Genomic DNA, 17,163 nt, shown 5'->3' on the forward strand with positions numbered 1-17,163 from the left:
CCTTCTTGCGTGGAGATTGAGCGGCAGCAGTTGATAGCATTTGACCTTCCTCCTGAAGTTTGAAATGTCATTTTGGCAGCCCTCCGCCAAGACCGTGTACGACTGTCACTGGAACAAATTTGTAAAATATTGTACAGAATGGTCTATTGATCCTCTTTATGCTTCCCTCTCTCAAGTTTTTATTTTTTTATTTTGATGCTTGCCCAGCAGGGCGTTGCACTGGGCACTCTCAAAGGGTACCTTTGGGCCCTGTCTGCCTTCCTGAGGCTGCCAGACCAACCCTCATTATTTAAATCTCCCATTGTTAATAGATTCCTAAAAGACCTTGTATGTATGTTCCCACCTTGCCCATGCATTGTGCCTCAGTAGGACCTTACTTTGGTTCTCACCTTCCAGATCCTACATAATGTGTGCTCCATTCAAACCTCTGCACAACTGCCCCCTCTGGCTGCTTATCATCAAAACAGCCTTTTTAGTGGCAATCACTTGTGCCAGGAGGGTGACCGAATTGCAGGCTTTGTCATCTAAACCTACTTACCTAAGAATATTCCCTGACAAATTGATGCTTCACACTAGGGCACTTTCCTCCCGAAAGTGGTAACACCATTCCATGTGGGGCGGTCTGTCACCTTGCCCACTTTTATGCTCCTCCGCACCCCTCTAAAGAAGAGGAGTGACTCTACTATCTGGAGCTAAAAACAGCGTTGTCATTCTACCTTGACCGCACTGAAGAGTTCCGGGTGGACAACCAACTCTCAGTGGAGTACGTTGGAATGAAGAATGGTTGTGCAGCACAGAAGAGGATTATCTCATCCTCTGCATCAAAATTTGCTATGCTCTGGCTAAAAAGCAGCCTTCAGATAAGGCGTTATCGAAGGTAACTAACATGTTCATCTGATAAAAAGATCTAGCCGCAGATTCCTTACCTTTGAACAGATACCCAAGCAATACCATCCCCAGAGGAGGGACTGCGGGCAAGTTTAAAACATGCCATAAAATCTCTCAATGAAGGAATAAACGAGTAAGTCTAACCGATGTGACAGAAATGTCTCAAAGATTGCATTTTCTAAATATATTCAATATCCTTGGCTAGCTGCTGTTTCCTCGAATTGACATTTATTTCAAGGGCAATGTTACAATATGGTAGTTAATCAGTGATATTATTAGCATTTGATCACTGGAATATTTAATTATGAAGGGACAAATGTATTATTTCGACTCAGAAACCAGATCTGACTTGCGAACGGAATGCAATTTGTGATGCAACCTATGTAGTAAGAGATTAGATTGAAAATTGGCCATTTACTGGCAGTCGCAAAATGATCTGCCTAATGGATATTAATTAGGCAAGTTGCAATTTGGGACCCTCTGTGATTGGCTGCCAATGCAGAGATTGAGGACAAAGACACAGCAGATCTCTGTCCCTGCCGTACCTTAACAGGAAACATATGTTTTCAAAAGACACTCATTTTCTGGGGTTTTATTTAGCGCAAACTCGACCCGAAGGTATCAACGCTTTACGTGAGCACCAGTTGCATTACAGATGGACACATTCATTTTTGTTAGGCACAGGGAGATTAAGTGATTTGCCCAGAATCACAGGATGTTGATCGTCCCTGCCGAGACTCGAACCCAGCTTCCCAGCTCCGAGGTCGACTGCTCTAGCCGTTGGGCCACATCTTCTCCCCTCATACTCATGTCCATTAAAGGAGTAGGTACTGCTTAAAAAAAAATCCTATTCGGAATCACAACGGGAGCAGCAGGCAGTGGTTGTCTGGTTTCTGACCTGGTCTGCACTTGAGGCCCCCAAAATGATGTACAATGGAATAGGTGATCTAAGAGGACACCTTCCCCTTCATTAATCAGCTTCTAGCCCAATTAGGGAGTCATTAAGTGAAGAATGGTTTGTGACTGCAATTGCATTCACAAACCATTGCTGCATTCCTTTCCAAATCAAAAATAGGAGGGGGGAGACCCTATCATGCACCTTCTATTTGCAATCCGTAAAATATATCAAAAGATCTTTGATGAGTCAAAAAGAATTTGTAAACTGTAATAGGATTTTTGTAAATTGTAAAAAGGCATTTTGCATTCTCAAACACTATGATTGCATGAAGCACTGAGTTTGCTATTGCAAAACGGTTTTGTACATCTGTACCCTCATTATCTTTTGTGTTTATGATCAATTCATGGCCGACACTAAAGAGTATTAGGTTTCCAAAGAGTTCAATTTATTTATTTTGAGACAGGGTGAGTTGCAGTCTCTGTCTTCACAGAGGCCTTTGAATAGGATCAACAGAAAATGGTCACACGAGTGGCAGCTGTTAGTGTCAATGACTTGATACAAGGTATATGTGTATGAACATAATGCTTTAGTAGGCGGATGGTGTGTAGCTCCCAGTACCTAAACTTATCAGACTTTTTTTAGCCACCAGCATGTCGGGAAATCACATAACCCATTAGATAAGTCAATTACTGTGACTAGAATAGTGAAAGAAAATTGCTGACAATTGATCAGGCACCACCACGTCTGACATTTTTTGAAGACTCCTTACTTCAATGCCCTAGCTTCTTTCACAGCTTTTACTTTCACTCACACTAAATTTCTCTCTGTTACTCCTAACTTGTTCTATCATGGTAGTGAATTATTCAACCATGAGCCTGAGCACTGTGCGGCCGGAATTGCCATCACCCCTCTCTTTAATGAGAACTTTCTGTGCTCAATGATTTATTCAATCAAACATTGAACCAAGTTGTCTAAATCGGGTTTTAGTAGCTCAAAATTGCTATACTATAGGTTTTTCCCTTTTATTATTTACCCTGTAACGCAAATCACGCGTGCATAGCCAATAGTCTAAAGATCCTAGGTTTGGTTCTTCCCTGGCACGAAATCCCTGCAGTATTGTAAGTTTCAGTAATTCAAATGAGAATTAACCGAGAAATGGTTGCTTGTGGACAGATTTCCCCATGCCTTTGCTTCATTCCTAGGAAATCTCCCAGATGAATTCGGCCTGCTTATAACAGGTGTAAAGCGTACAATGGCAAAAATGAAACAAGCATTGGCCATGCCAATAGGTCTGGCTTTAAAGGGATGTTGTATGGTAATCTAAAGCATTAACATTAAGTAGCATGGAAATAAGTATGGATTTGTTTGGAAGCAAAGAACTGTAGAATAATTGTGGAGTAGGTTTAAAAGTGCACTGTCGAGCCAGGACTAAAACTTCATGTAGGTTAATGACTGCCCTTCTCCTATCTTTGCTGTTACCAGAGAAAAACTACATCAATAATCTTGTTATATAGACACTTTAATAGCATTCCAATGTCAAACGTGTGCTCTAAAGGTTCAAGCCTAGGCAGCTAGATAAATAAAATGATCACAGCTGCATGAAAGGCAAGCACCTTTCTTTATTGAAGCATAAAATCTGTCTGCCCAATCAAAACATATACTCCTGGCTCCCATCATGTGGGTGGACCCAAACCTCCCCTATAGTGATGCACACATCATTGTTTGACAACAACTGAGCTGTCAAGCTAGACCATAAAAACGAAGGTCTGGTCTTATTGTAACACACTTAATGAGGGACAAGTGGTAGGTTGAGTGGATTCGCACCATAGAATATGGAATATTTCACAGTGATCGACATAGGCCAAATATTTTCAAATAATCTCTCCTAAAATGGAGAAGTAAATAGCCAATGAAATCAGTAGTCATTTGCATGGTTTTGCGGTTAATTTAGACACTATCTTAAATGATAAAATATTGCATGGATTTTCAGTGTTTTTGATTTGTGCATGGTGTGATTACTTGGTACTGAAAAACATCAACTTTACTAATTTAACGTGCATTTAAACTGCAGTATTTAGTGCCTTCGAATCTACAAAACTATGAAAGGGTGCCCAATCTCATTGGATACCAGAGCTGGGTTTATAGTAGCAACTTGAAGAGGTATATATTTGATCCACCTATTCTATGGATTTCGATATTTCAACAAGATCTGCTATTTGAGATATTGAAGCATTTATAAAATCACTAATTTTATAAGTCATATTCAAAGTTATCAGAAGAGATACTGCAAGTTTAAATGTTTACATGTTCATTTAGTGGTGTAATGAGTAATCTGTTCATTCGGTTTTAATCATCTCAGTAACAATTTGAACTGACATGTTAAAACATAGAAATACCACAATCATGCTGAATTGTGTGCATGCACTGTAAGCAAGATTTAGGCGGCAGCAGAAGATAACTTCCTCAAAGCAAGGTATGTATTGTAAATCTGTTAAGCAATTTGATATGGATTATCCAATCAGATATGCACACATCGGATACTTGCGCATCTCATGCTAAGGAGTAAATATTTGCCACTATCATTACACCACTAAATTCATGTAAAAATAAAAAGTGTGCAACACAAGGAAATTTGGACCAGCATCCTGAGGGACATGTTTTCCCCTCTGTTTTTTTCCTGCCTTAGTTCGAGACTGGTAGTTACTACCAACATGAAGGCTGGAGATATTCATATGCACACAATGCAATTTTGGGACCCTTTGGGGAACTGATGACTGAGGGAGACATAATCCGCATCGAGAAGCAAATCGAGAACCTACAAGTGATGCACAAAGTCCAGAAGGTAGAGACCGAGCTGGAACAATTGGAACGTGAACTTCAGCAGCTTTTGCCTGTTTCTGCAGCTCTGGCACATGAGCATTTCACTGTCAATCCAAAACAGATGCAAGGTAGAGGAGAAGACCTTCCTGTGTGGTGCAGCAAAATTTCTACTCTTCTAAAAAGTATGGCAATTCTTTTGGCTACACTTGGAGGGAAAGAAGTTGATTTAGGAGACATGATGACTCCAAAAACAGCTGAACAAAAAGACAATGTGGGGCCTAATGTACCAAGCTCTCCAACAAAAGAAGGGTCTACTAACATAGGAAGGTCTCAATCATTTAGCTCAACCAGAGAAGAAGTTGAAAAAGAAATCAAACAATGTGGCGTGTCAGTGAAAAATCTGAAAGCCAATTATGAAGTCCATGCACAGCCCCAAATGTCTGATTCAGCATCCAGCAGAGTTTACAAACGAAAACGCTCCCTGCCAGTTGGAACCGTTGCATACAACTATGGAAGGGAACCCATCTTAGAAGAGGACTACATCACAAGTAATGATCAGTATAACATACTCAGTGAAGATGCAGAGTCAAGCCTAATAGAATCTCCAAGAACTTTACCCTATGATACAATGAATTTTCAGGGAGAAGGGTATATTTTCCCTATGGATAATGATGCAAGTAGCCAGCGTGGGGGTTTAGATCGATGTGGTGACCCATTACTTGGTCAAAATCATTTGACCAGAAGCCTTCCAGTACAGACAGAGCTTAGCTGTGTTCAAGATTACATCGACATGCGGAAAGAGAGAATTGTGTTTCTTTTTCTTGACCACTGGAAAAAATGGACATTTACAGATCATGATAAACAGAATCTTCCAAAATCCAAATTCTCAGCTAACACGTTAAGTCCTGATTTTGGAGATGAACAAAAGGTTTTTGATGGCCAGGAAGTGGCAGCAGATATTGAGAAGGCACCAAGCGACGACGACAGGCTTCTTTACTTTATGAAGCAAAGACAAGTCGTTGGAAAATTGCTTGGTCATTGGAGGAGTATAATCAGTCAGGTCCCAACACGACAAATCCGACGTTTAAGCAGAGCAAACATGATATACTGGCCAGAGCACTTTCTTCCACATATAAATGGTGCTCCAGTTGAGTATGAAACATTGTCGCTTGATCTTTTTATGCTCGGCTACTTTCAGCTTTTAGAAATGAACATGTCACGGGAAGAAAGAAAATTTCGGCATATTTTGTGCTATGAAATGTTTGACAGACTGGGTAGCCACAGCTGGGAACTTATTCGTAACTTTTACAAAGCGGTGATGCAGGAAGTTGAAGCTGGAAAACGAGACTGGGCTGATGGGTTTGAAGATCTCAAGCAACAGTTCTTTGGAGAAAGCCTAGGGGTTGAACAAAAAACCCCAGTTGAACCAGTACAGCAAGAGGAGACCTCTAAACCCAAATTAAATCACCAGGACTCTTCTGCCAGCTTGGGGAGCAATATAGAAACAAATGAGCCAATTGCAGGGGAACTGATGCCACTAACAAAAAGCAGGAAAGACTCAATACAGCTCATATCAGAACTTGGAGAGTTTAGTAATGATGATATTTGCAGATATATAGATCGCAGTTTCTCATTTTGGAAAGAAAAAGAAGCTGAACTTTTTGATATTTGAAATTTTTAATTATATTTGCGCACACAAGAAGGTTTGGTGGAATAAATTAACACCATGTTTTCTGAGTAAAACATCAGGAAGTGTTGCATCATGTCATATCACCATGCCACATTTGCATGGAGCAACGTCTACAGCAATCTCCTTAAGGGAGATGCACATCTGAAGAAAAAACATAGAATGAACATGTTGCATAATGAACACCAAAGATGAATGTCAAATGGTGGTTACAGGATGATGTTTCAAGATGCAGAGTAAATATTATAGGTGTCCCGTTGGGCAAAGAGGCTTGGTGACTCACATTGTTTGGTCACAATGCAGCTTAATGAAACAGTGAATGTTCTTGCAGTGAGGTATCATCACCTTGAAATTGTAAAGTATGTTAAAAAGAAACATTCAGACTCGAGGTAGCATAGCATCACTTAAAGGGGTTAAGAAAAAACGGAAGAATATGAGAAACATCCTGTCACTATTCTGAGCATTGAAAGCTTCATTTAGTACAAATGTATTTGGATTGATAACAAGTACTAAGATAAAGTGCATTAACTTTCCACTGAATTGTTTGGGAAGTATGCATTATCTTTCTTACATGCCCATATGTGGCCCTTAACATGTTGGTGAAAAACTGGTATATGCAGCTGAGGTGCAAAGCAGCCAGTGGAGATACTCACCACAAGTGGCAATGTAGTTTACATATTATTCTTTTAAATCCTAAATAAATTGTCAGGTCTGTGCTCCACCTTCTTACAAGGAACTGACTTGTAGCCTCACCACATGGTTTCTAATATCATCCCTAATGTTCTGACAAGATTTAGGATTTGTTGTGTCTATACATTTTTAGGTGTGGCGATCACTCACAAAATCTCTTGGTGAAAAACTGTATTGTGTGCAATTGCTGTATCGAGGTTCACACTAGCAGGATAGGGTGACATAACCTATCTACATTTCATATAACTAAACCACCAGAAGCCTATCTTCAGAAGCGCTTTCACCAGTATGTTCTGTGTGGCATTATAAGACTTGCCAGAGAGAAGGCAGAAATAAGATCAAACTATACCACCTACTTTTTGTGAAATGTTATTTATCTTTATAAATCAGTCATTCTGAGTGCCCATTCACTTTGGACTTTATATGTAGGAGGTTTTGATCTTGTATCTAGGAATGTGGGTAGTGTTTTCTCTAGTTGGACTTGAATAAATGTAACACTTTGTGCTATGCTCCATGTCCTGAAAGTCACATTAATATTAGGCAAATTCATTTTCTTTGAGCATTTACTTTTTACAAACTGAACTTAGATTTCAGATTGTGTTTGTCTTCCTTTGCATGTTTTATTACAAATAAATGTTTTGGTAAATCCTGGAAGTAAATTGAATAATCACAAGTTGTTGTTTAAATATAGGCAGTTCCATTGTAATGTACAATTTTGTGGGAGAAAATGTGTGCGGCTTAGAGTTTTTTTATAAAGTTTAAGAGTGAGAGAAGCAGGGTGATGTTTACGTTTTTTTAATAATGTGTTGAAATAAGGAATGTGATTAAAGCTGTGTTGTGTTTAGTAGGTTTAAAGGGAGTGTTTAAAAGCATTTGATAGTAAGACATATTGCTGTCCTCATAATTCAAAGTAATATCAAGGAATTGAACAACAGTTAACCATTGTATATTCAGAATGGCTTGCTATATCAGAATCCATATTACATATTTCTTCTTTCACTTAACCAGTTATCAAGCGTCTCTCACCTATTCAATTTTTTAGAGCTACACCATAAACAAACTCATAATTCATGACTAAGGTCTTTAAATACAAGCTTCCAAAATCGGATTCTACCACAATAACGACACACTACCAAACACCAACTTCAAAAGGAAAAGTATACTTTTACTAGCAGTGGAAATCCCATCCATTCCCAAAGTTATATGTAAAATGGCTATTTGTACATCTCCAATTACGCTGTTTAATAAACATCTTGGAGTATGAAACAACAAAATATCTTTATTATGTCACATCAAAAAACCCTGAAGAGTTTATCATAAAAGGAAATTGATGTGAATTACAAGTCCAAAGCCCCATTTTGGTGCTCTTTATTTGTTCTTATTCATTTCAGGTGAGCCACATATGCCAATGAGGCAATTTTCTAATAATTACTGATGTCAAAATTTAGAGGAATAATTATATGACAAGAAGCCAATGTAAGGTACCCTCCTATTTAATAGTATCACCTTTACCTATCTGTTTTTCCCTGTAATCAGAAGTTGTGTGGAGTCTAAAACTCAGTATTATTACAACTGTAGACGCTGATGTATCTGCCGATTTACCCAGCAGCTTTGCATTCACTAAAGCAACTGTCCAATATTTTCTACATGGTGGCTGCCCAGGCTTCGTATTCTTGTTTGTTAATACTATTGATATAACCTTCCTCAAAAATCATAAAATCATTTGGTCTTTTGACTTCTGTTTGCACTTTAGGAACACCAATGATTACAGAGGCTAGGCAAACCTATAATCTTTTATTTGCGTGTGTCCACTTCTCAGCTACTACTAAGCTGTTCTGTTACTGTATCAAACATTTGTGAATGATACTGAAAAAACATCCATATATATATATACTTATTTATGAGGTTCTAAAACATTGCAGAAAATGTCTGTTGAAAATGTAATTGAATCATCAATGTCATATTGGCTTCATTAATGCAAGCTATTTCTGCAAAGTTTACCTTTGAGCATCTTCTTATGGTCATATTTAGAAGCTTACTATATTGTTTGTCTTCAATATCAGGGCGATTTCTGATTTCTAGTATATCTCAGTTGCATAGACTCTTAGAGGACAGTCTTTTCCATATTGTTGTCATGTTCTTAACATTAATAAATAATATAATTTTTGGTCTTTTTGCTTATATCGTCAGCAAAAAAACAACATTATTTTATAGTCTTTTCTCAACATCTAATTTGGACTCACTGGGCCTGATTCATAAACTACACTTTGTGGTACATGTTGTAGTACTACATAACATACTACAAAGTGCGGTTAACAAACTATTTGTGGAGTTTACACCTTCACATTACCTATACTTATGTGTGTGATTGTTCTCCACCCTGACTGCACAATCCCCAAACATGCAAGGCTAAGATTTAGTAGTAAATGTGAAAGAGACTGTAGAAAGTGGGTGGAAAAAGGTGCCTACTTACTACAAAAGTTGGTAGGATTAGGAGGAGTAAGAGGGGCTCAGCAAGGGATTTCATCTGCCCACACAAGAGTAAGCCAATAGCTTTACACAGGGGTTGGAGACATGTAACTTACACTTTTGTCGTAAATTTACACTTGGAGTTTACGAACACCAAAAAGTAATATACTACAAAGTGTAAATTACTCAAAAGTGTAATCTACCTTTGTGAATCCCCCCTATGGTGTATATAAACATGTTGTAATTATTCTGTAATTTTGGTATTATGGTCCTGTTAGGCCTTTGTGGAATATTTACCAATTATTAAGTCAAAGCCCAATATTAGAGTGGTTTGTGAATAGCTCCATAACCCCAACATGGTAGCCTCTCAAAATGTGTCACCTCTGCCTGCATTCTCTCACAGGTAAAATATTGTAACTTCTAGGGCCTCATTACGATGTCGGTCAGAAAGGCTTTGAACAGCAGCGGAATCTCCTAAACTATGTCGGAATCTATGTTTCCAACCGACTCTAAAACATTTCCGACCAACCAATTACATAACATAACATGTGAATTTATAAAGTGCACTTATCACCCATGGGTCTCAAGGCACTGAATCACAGATGTTTATTGTTACCCAACTCAATGGTACTCATTTTATCGACCTCAGATGGATGAAAGGCTGAGTGGACCCACCAGGATTGGAACCTGTTCCATGAGTCTAATCACAGGCCCCTGCAGTGGATGCATTAGTCCACTAAGCCACCCGACCCAGCTGAATTACGATGGAAAGGTGACCGTTCGGTCATTCCAAATAAGTTCCGACCAGCATTTGGAGACTCTGAGTCATTGAAGCTGAATCCTACAGCTCTACGGACTGCGTTTCGGACCAACATATTACGTTGTCGGATTAGGACAGCCTTTCTGAATCAGTCTGTCCGACACGGAACGGCTGTCGGAAGCTGACTTTGGGAGCCCGTAGCAGGCCTACCTTTACCAGGAGGCCTCCGGTTGGGGACCGTGGGGGTACCCATGGGTTCTCTCTTCACAACCATGCACAGTGTGGCAGGCACCATGGGGTGCCTGCGACACGGTGCAAAGTTTTCCGCAACCACCCCTTTTTACAATGGGAGCCTGTGTTGTCGGTCAGAACACCGGCTCCCATTAAAGTCAATGGGAGTCCAACCGAATGGTGTTCGGAAACATCATAATCGGCCGGTCAGACTCTCCGAACCCGAGTCGTCGGAACTAATTCTGACAAGGAGTCAGTCGGATTGTTTTCCGACCAACTTCTTTTTAATGAGCTCCTAGTATCTGGATTTACCAACTCTTTCCCAGTTAATATGTCAGAGAGTTTAGAATGGAGTGGTGCAACATATCTCCTAGTTCCAAAAGTTTGATATTGTCTCTCAAGCAGAAATTGATTGAAAGTTCAGTTCCCATGCGTCTGTTTAATGCGAAATACATTTACCACCCAGCACAGTCCTGCTTGACCCAACTTGTCTGTACTTAGATACAAACAACCACCTACCTCTCTGAAACTCACCTGTTATTACAGGTCCTCCAAGTGAAACATGTTCCGTGGAGAAGGTGTTAAAAGCCAGAGATGATTAATAAACTTCCAGTACAGTTGAGACAGATCTGAGCATTCCTTAGCTTTGGAAAGGCCTTGCTGCTATTAACTTCTCAGTTTTAATTACCTCTGACTTTGCTGTTCGTCAGCTCCGAGAGTCAATACAGGTGAAGGTCAACCTTTATAAGAAATAAAATCAATCAATCAACATCATATATTTGGACCATACCACACCTTACACGTTAAGTATTTTCATTTCCTATATCCAAATTTCTGTTTTTAGTTGTTTCTATACATTGGGATTCTTCAATCAGAGAAACTATTTAATTCCCTTGAATTGCAGATTTTGTACCGTGCTGTTAGGCCATCTGTGACAAATACAATATTGAGCTTCAACTAATTCCAAACTTTATTCAGGCTCATTGATTCTGTCAAGGTCTAGAGTCTCTGATGTCCAAGATAATGCTAAGCAGTCATTGGTTCCATCTCTTCTGGGGAAAAGTATATATCAGTAGGGTTTGATAAAAAAGCTGTCCTTTTCTCTATGTTCAGCAATGTATTTTAAATAATACTGAAAAGGAATTTAAAGACAGAAAAAATCAAATTTGGCTTTGGATTCAGAGAACACATTTGTGTTTGCACAAATTACATTACATTGTTCATCATCAGACAGTGTGAATAAATGCAAGTATGCGTTTTTGTTTTTTAATCTTGTGTTTAGTAAAATGGCATCTACTGTACAATTCCACATTGTGTAAAGATATATCTAAATGGCAAAATGTAATGAGAGTAGGGAGATTAGAAGGTAACATTTTAAAGAGCAACAACAGGAGCAGAAACTCAACAATGTCGTTCATAATGAAGACAATAAAAAAGGGCTGCACAATATGAAAATAGCAGGGAAAAAGTTATGTCTGAGTAGGTGGCGAACAATATAGACATTCTATTGTAATGTGTCCAGAGCTGGAGTCCATACCTATTGCATAATAAGACAAAGTGCCCAAATACAATTTTAGATGTTTTTTTTGCACATGATAACTAATGATACCACTGGGTAAGTTATTTATTGTGTGTGATAAATAGCACCTATTATGAGTTTGTGGGGGAATAACATGCAAAACTTGGTGTTTAACGCACCAAAATCTGCATGGTACAGTAAATACAGTACAAATTGCCCTGTTAAATTCCAGCAGGTTTGACCTCCCGAAATCTAATGAGGTTGAGTTATCACATCTGACAGTTATTGAATGCATTAAATACCTTCAAACTGATAAATTCCAAGATGTGCGTAAACAGGGATTTATGCCTGGCTCATAATTCACCGACCGACTCCTAATCAGGAAGATTATTGGATGCATTAAATACCTTTAAACTCATAAATTCCAAGACGTGCGTAAATAGGGGTTTATGCCTGGGTCATATTTAATCGACCCACTCCTAATCAGGAAGATTATTGGATGCATTAAATACCTTCAAACTCATAAATTCTAATATGTGCGCACATGGAGTTTACGCCTGGGTAGTAATTAACCTACCGACTTCTTATAAGGCCCAAAGTGGGTTCAATTGACATCACAAGTCTTTTGAGTAGATTATCAAGATTTTAGAAAGGTATAGATCAATCAGTAAAAGAGTTTATGGCTGAGGTCTTCTAATGCCTAAGTGGATCTGCAAAGTTGAAGAGTCAAAAAAATGTTCATGAAATATTTCTCTAAGAACTAATAGTCTAATGTGATATTGATGGATACTCTTGGCAGTAATGCTGCAAAATAAATAAGGATCATTATGAATATGTACAGGATCTCAGCAGACTTAATGGGAACAATATTTAAAAATAGATGCAGAAAACAAAGCAGAAAGAGAAGAGCAATAAGAAGGTATTATAAATGATATGATTAGTGTTATTATTATTGACATTTATTAGCCACTTACCTTGGTTAGTTGTCTGTAAGTACCAACAATGATTGCTTGTCCTGGACTCTAAAAGGGAATGTTCTTAAACTTCTTCTTAATAGTTCATAAGTCCGTTTCTTGTCTAATAATGTCCCTTAATATTATTCCAAGTTATCCCAACCTCCGCCTGCTCCCAGTGATTAGTCTACATTTGAGTTGATTTTTGAATCTTTCTTTGCCTGACTGAACCGTCCTGCTGTGGGGAATAAGATGTGATGTTTTCTATTAGGTAGTTGGTGGTTGTGCCTTCCACGCATTTGAATTAGATATAAAAACATTTATATTTTACTCTGGCATCCCCAATAAACAGTGGAGGTGTCCACATGCAGCAAGGCATGGTCCCTCTTTCTCAAACCAGCTTCCATGTGGACTCCAATTTTTGTGTTTTTTGAAGAAGGTATATTTATTTTTAGCAATCTCTAGAAAAAATAATGTTTATGAAGACCAGTCTGGAAGTTACTAGGACTCTGTGAAGCAATTTCAATTCAAATCAGCATAAAGAATGAGTTAGTAAAAGAATAAAACCTATGTGCAAGACAATTATTCTTTAAAAAATAACATTTCACTGTCCTATCATCCACCCTGAAGATAGAAACATCAAAAAGCCCCTTTTGAAAATTATTTTCACCTATTTGAAGTCTACACTCTCCTTACAAAATAGTTTTTAATGGATAAAGTTCTACCATGTGAAACAGCAGGCAAAGCACATGAGTACAATGTCATCAAGTCAACATCTCATGACTACTACATAATAGAGAGAAGCAGTCAAAGGTACACAGAAATGCACATGCACATACATGTCAAGCTGTCAGTCTCAGAGGTTTTTCTATTGTAAAAAGAATTTCTTAATTAGTTGTTTAATTAACAAGAAACTAGTTGTTGTTTTTAAGAGGCATAAGACAAAAGTTTCAAAAAAACGGAAACTTGAAGGTGACATATTGAGGAGGAGAAAAGAATAGGAGGTAGAGACTTAGAGCAAACAGAATCCTAAATTTGCTTGAACCTAGCAATTGTTTGGCACATGAAGTCACAAAAATGTTGAAGATACAGCAACAAATACAGCTGGTTGTACTTGAAGTGGAGGGTGTGGCAGTAGAAGGGATTGTGTCAAATAACACATTGACCTGTAAGCATTGAAAGCCACCTTACAGTGCAATGTAAAAATACAAATATGTCTATGAACTGATGGCTAACAAGTACCCATAAGATTAAAGTGACAGAACCTAGGCTTGTCCCTGGCAAGTTCCAGTGCCACATCTGACCTGAATTACAATCTCCACATATACTCGCATAAGGGACTGTGACAATTGTCTGACACAAGCCCCTTACTCTCCCTGTATCATTTTCACTTACATAAAACAGTCTGTCACCAGTGAAAGGTTTGTAGAAACAGTTTCTATTTTAATCCTTTTATATGCAGCAATGCATCCCTTATCAAAATGCTTGATGGTGAGACCCTGCATGTGTACTGTTTTGAAGCCTGTTTGTGATGTGTCCATTAGTTATCACAAAAATGAGGGACAGGGGCTTGGTAGGTCCAGCTTACAGGCCCCTAGTAGATATGGCAAGACAAAGGTCTGCAGTTCCTAAGTTAGGCATGGAAGGGAAGGCGGAAGGGAAAATGGAAGGGGATGGTGGATGTTAGGTGTTCCTGGTGTAGAAGGGGAAATGAAAATGGAGTAGCTCCAATTAGGAGCACGGACCATAACACACCGCGAGAGGTGTCATGATTCATCATTGAGCAGCTCCTTGTCGTGCTGGCGCTGCAATGCCCCACTGGCCCCACAGGGGGGCTCTTTGTCGGAGGTCTTCTCTGGTTGCCAACATGAAGGTAGAGAGTGATTTGGGGCAGATGTGTAGTGAGTAGAGGTGGGAAGCAAAGAGTGTCAATTAAAAATAGCTAGAGGATTCCCAAAAACAATTTTATTTGCTGGGTTCCTGTGCTATAAATAAAAACAACCGACTGTAAAAGTTGTGGCTGACGAGGAAAATTATACCTGCTTCAGCTAAGAGTGATATGTGTAGGGTGGGGATGGCCGACATGTTTCATGCCCTATATCGTCCAGTAATATCTATGACATTTCTTCAGGACAAGGGGATCCTCATCTACTCTAGTGGGGGCAGTCTGGGTATGTGGAATGAAATATCACGTCCCCTGTAATCTGGAATCGTGTTGTAGTCCTGTGTAAAAGTGAGGGAAAATTGCAGTATACCGTCCGGAGAACACCCAGAAGGGGATGTAATTGAAACCCCAACCGTGACGTCCAAGATACTCGCCAGTTGGCGAGGGAAGAGCTAATCAGTACGAGTCCTCCACAGCACGGGACCTACCCGCGTCTTACATCACCAAGAAACAGAACATTATGATTAATAAAATTAGATGGCAAATATGACATTAATTGGATTTTTTCTGAATTAGACCTGAAATGAAAGCCGAACATAAGAATTTTATATGAATTAAAGCATTGATTTGCTGTGAATGACTAAAAGTTGAGGATGACATCATCTTTATGCTTGAACTCAACCTAAATGGTGATCCTTTCACAAGAGACTGTAGATCAATAAAGGAACAATATATAGTAATACCGTGCTATTCCTCCTTACTAGTGTTAACAACCCATGGACTTTGCAGTGAAACCCGTCTAACCTGTCCAAAAGAGTTTTGCAAAAAGCACCACTTGTTAATTTCCCAGGAACAAAGTGGGTCATTAAGATAGCGTGGAGACTGCCACCGACAGCCTGTCGGTGGCGGTCTCCACGCCATCGGAACCACCTTTTCTGCCTGCCGCATTAGGATGGCAGGTGGTGTAATGGCGATTGGTAACACCAACCGCTATGAATCCGACAGGCTCCTTGAGCCTGCTGGTGCAGCAGAGGGGATCGTAGTCCCTACAATGGTGGCGGTGCCTACCAGGCACCACCATAGGAATTACGATGTTCTTTTCCACCCGCCTGTTTATGGCTGGTAAACCTGCCATGAACAAGGAGGCAGAAAGGGACTTTGGGGGCCTGTTTCCGACCCCAACTTACTTCCTGGCCCCAGACATCGGACCTGGCGGGCACCTATGGTGCCCCCTACAAATCCCTGCACCATGTGGCAGGCACTGCATGGTGCCTGCCACATAGTTCAGGGATGTATAAACAGTCCCTTTTTTGCTTTGTGGCGAGTGCTGCAGAGCGCTGCATCACCCGTTACAAAGCAAAACATAGGCAATGCGACTGCCACAGTGGTGGTCTCATTGTAATTCGTACTGTGGGACTACCGCCTTGTAGGCGGGCAGTCCCAAATAAGAAACAATGGCATCGTAATCAGCCTCAAAGTATAATAAAAAGAAATTTAACGCATTGTCTTATCCAAAAATGATATCTTATAATTTTTTCAAAAACAAAAATCAAACATATTTTCATACAAATACCAAATTCAGAACATACCTTCTATGCTATAACCTAATTAAAAAATTAACAAAGAAAATAATTCGCATTTCCACAAATCAAGGAAATATATACATAAATGAAATGGAATTCAATAGAAATAAACATAATTTACCACATGTTTTGAGTCAGAACATAAACACTTATAGGCAAGACAAATAACTAGTCAAAACAAGAAATTAAACATGACAAAAACCTAATGGGAAACCAAAAAGACCCTGTAGACAAACAACCCATTAATGTTCAAAATCCTACAGAACATCCATATGTGCTTCCTCGCACACTTAAAAGTGTCCCTTAAGCATGTTGAAAATATTATTTGCATAGCGGACCTAGGAATCACTCTAAATTCATCAACAATGTTTTGAGATTATGAACTGTAAAACGTTTCTGCTGTTTTAGACATCACATCAATTTTTCTTGGTCTTCTTCAGGACAAAATTTGTTTAATATTTGATTTGTTTCCAATATTAATCTTATGACGTCAAACAGTGATGTATGTTTCTTTAACTTTCATTTGTAATATGATTTCTATAAATTAGTTGCAATTTATTGAAAGGGAACTACTTGATTTAGCGAGTCACAAAATGTGCAAGACTTCATCAAGAGGTTTCTATTTTGTTACTACAATACTTTCTTCAGAAAAGCTAGGCAATATCCAAATCCTGTTTTGTGTAGCAGTGCTGGTCAGCTCTGTATCACTAATAACTATATATATTTGAACAGAAAACAAAAGCATCTTCTTTGTTGTTATGACATCGAACCTCCCTTCTT

The 17,163-nt window shown here is 39.0% G+C and overlaps 1 protein-coding gene across 4 annotated transcripts in view; it reads left to right on the plus strand.

Moving 5' to 3' along the window:
* ESPN (espin) overlaps nucleotides 1-17,163 on the plus strand; it is an 888,237-nt gene that overhangs the window by 788,404 nt on the left and 82,670 nt on the right. For 2 of the 4 annotated variants that reach the window (XM_085608891.1, XM_085608892.1), the window contains one exon: nucleotides 4,473-6,476. The exons of the other annotated variants lie outside the window; for them this stretch is intronic. In XM_085608891.1, coding sequence (XP_085465017.1) covers nucleotides 4,473-6,278 — 1,806 coding nt within the window. In that variant the 3' untranslated portion in view covers nucleotides 6,279-6,476. Of the gene's footprint in view, nucleotides 1-4,472; nucleotides 6,477-17,163 lie in introns of those variants that run through there. 4 annotated transcript variants of the gene reach the window in all.

This window comes from Triturus cristatus, chromosome 1_2 (genome assembly GCF_964204655.1).
Source record: "Triturus cristatus chromosome 1_2, aTriCri1.1, whole genome shotgun sequence".
NCBI lineage: Eukaryota > Metazoa > Chordata > Amphibia > Caudata > Salamandridae > Triturus > Triturus cristatus.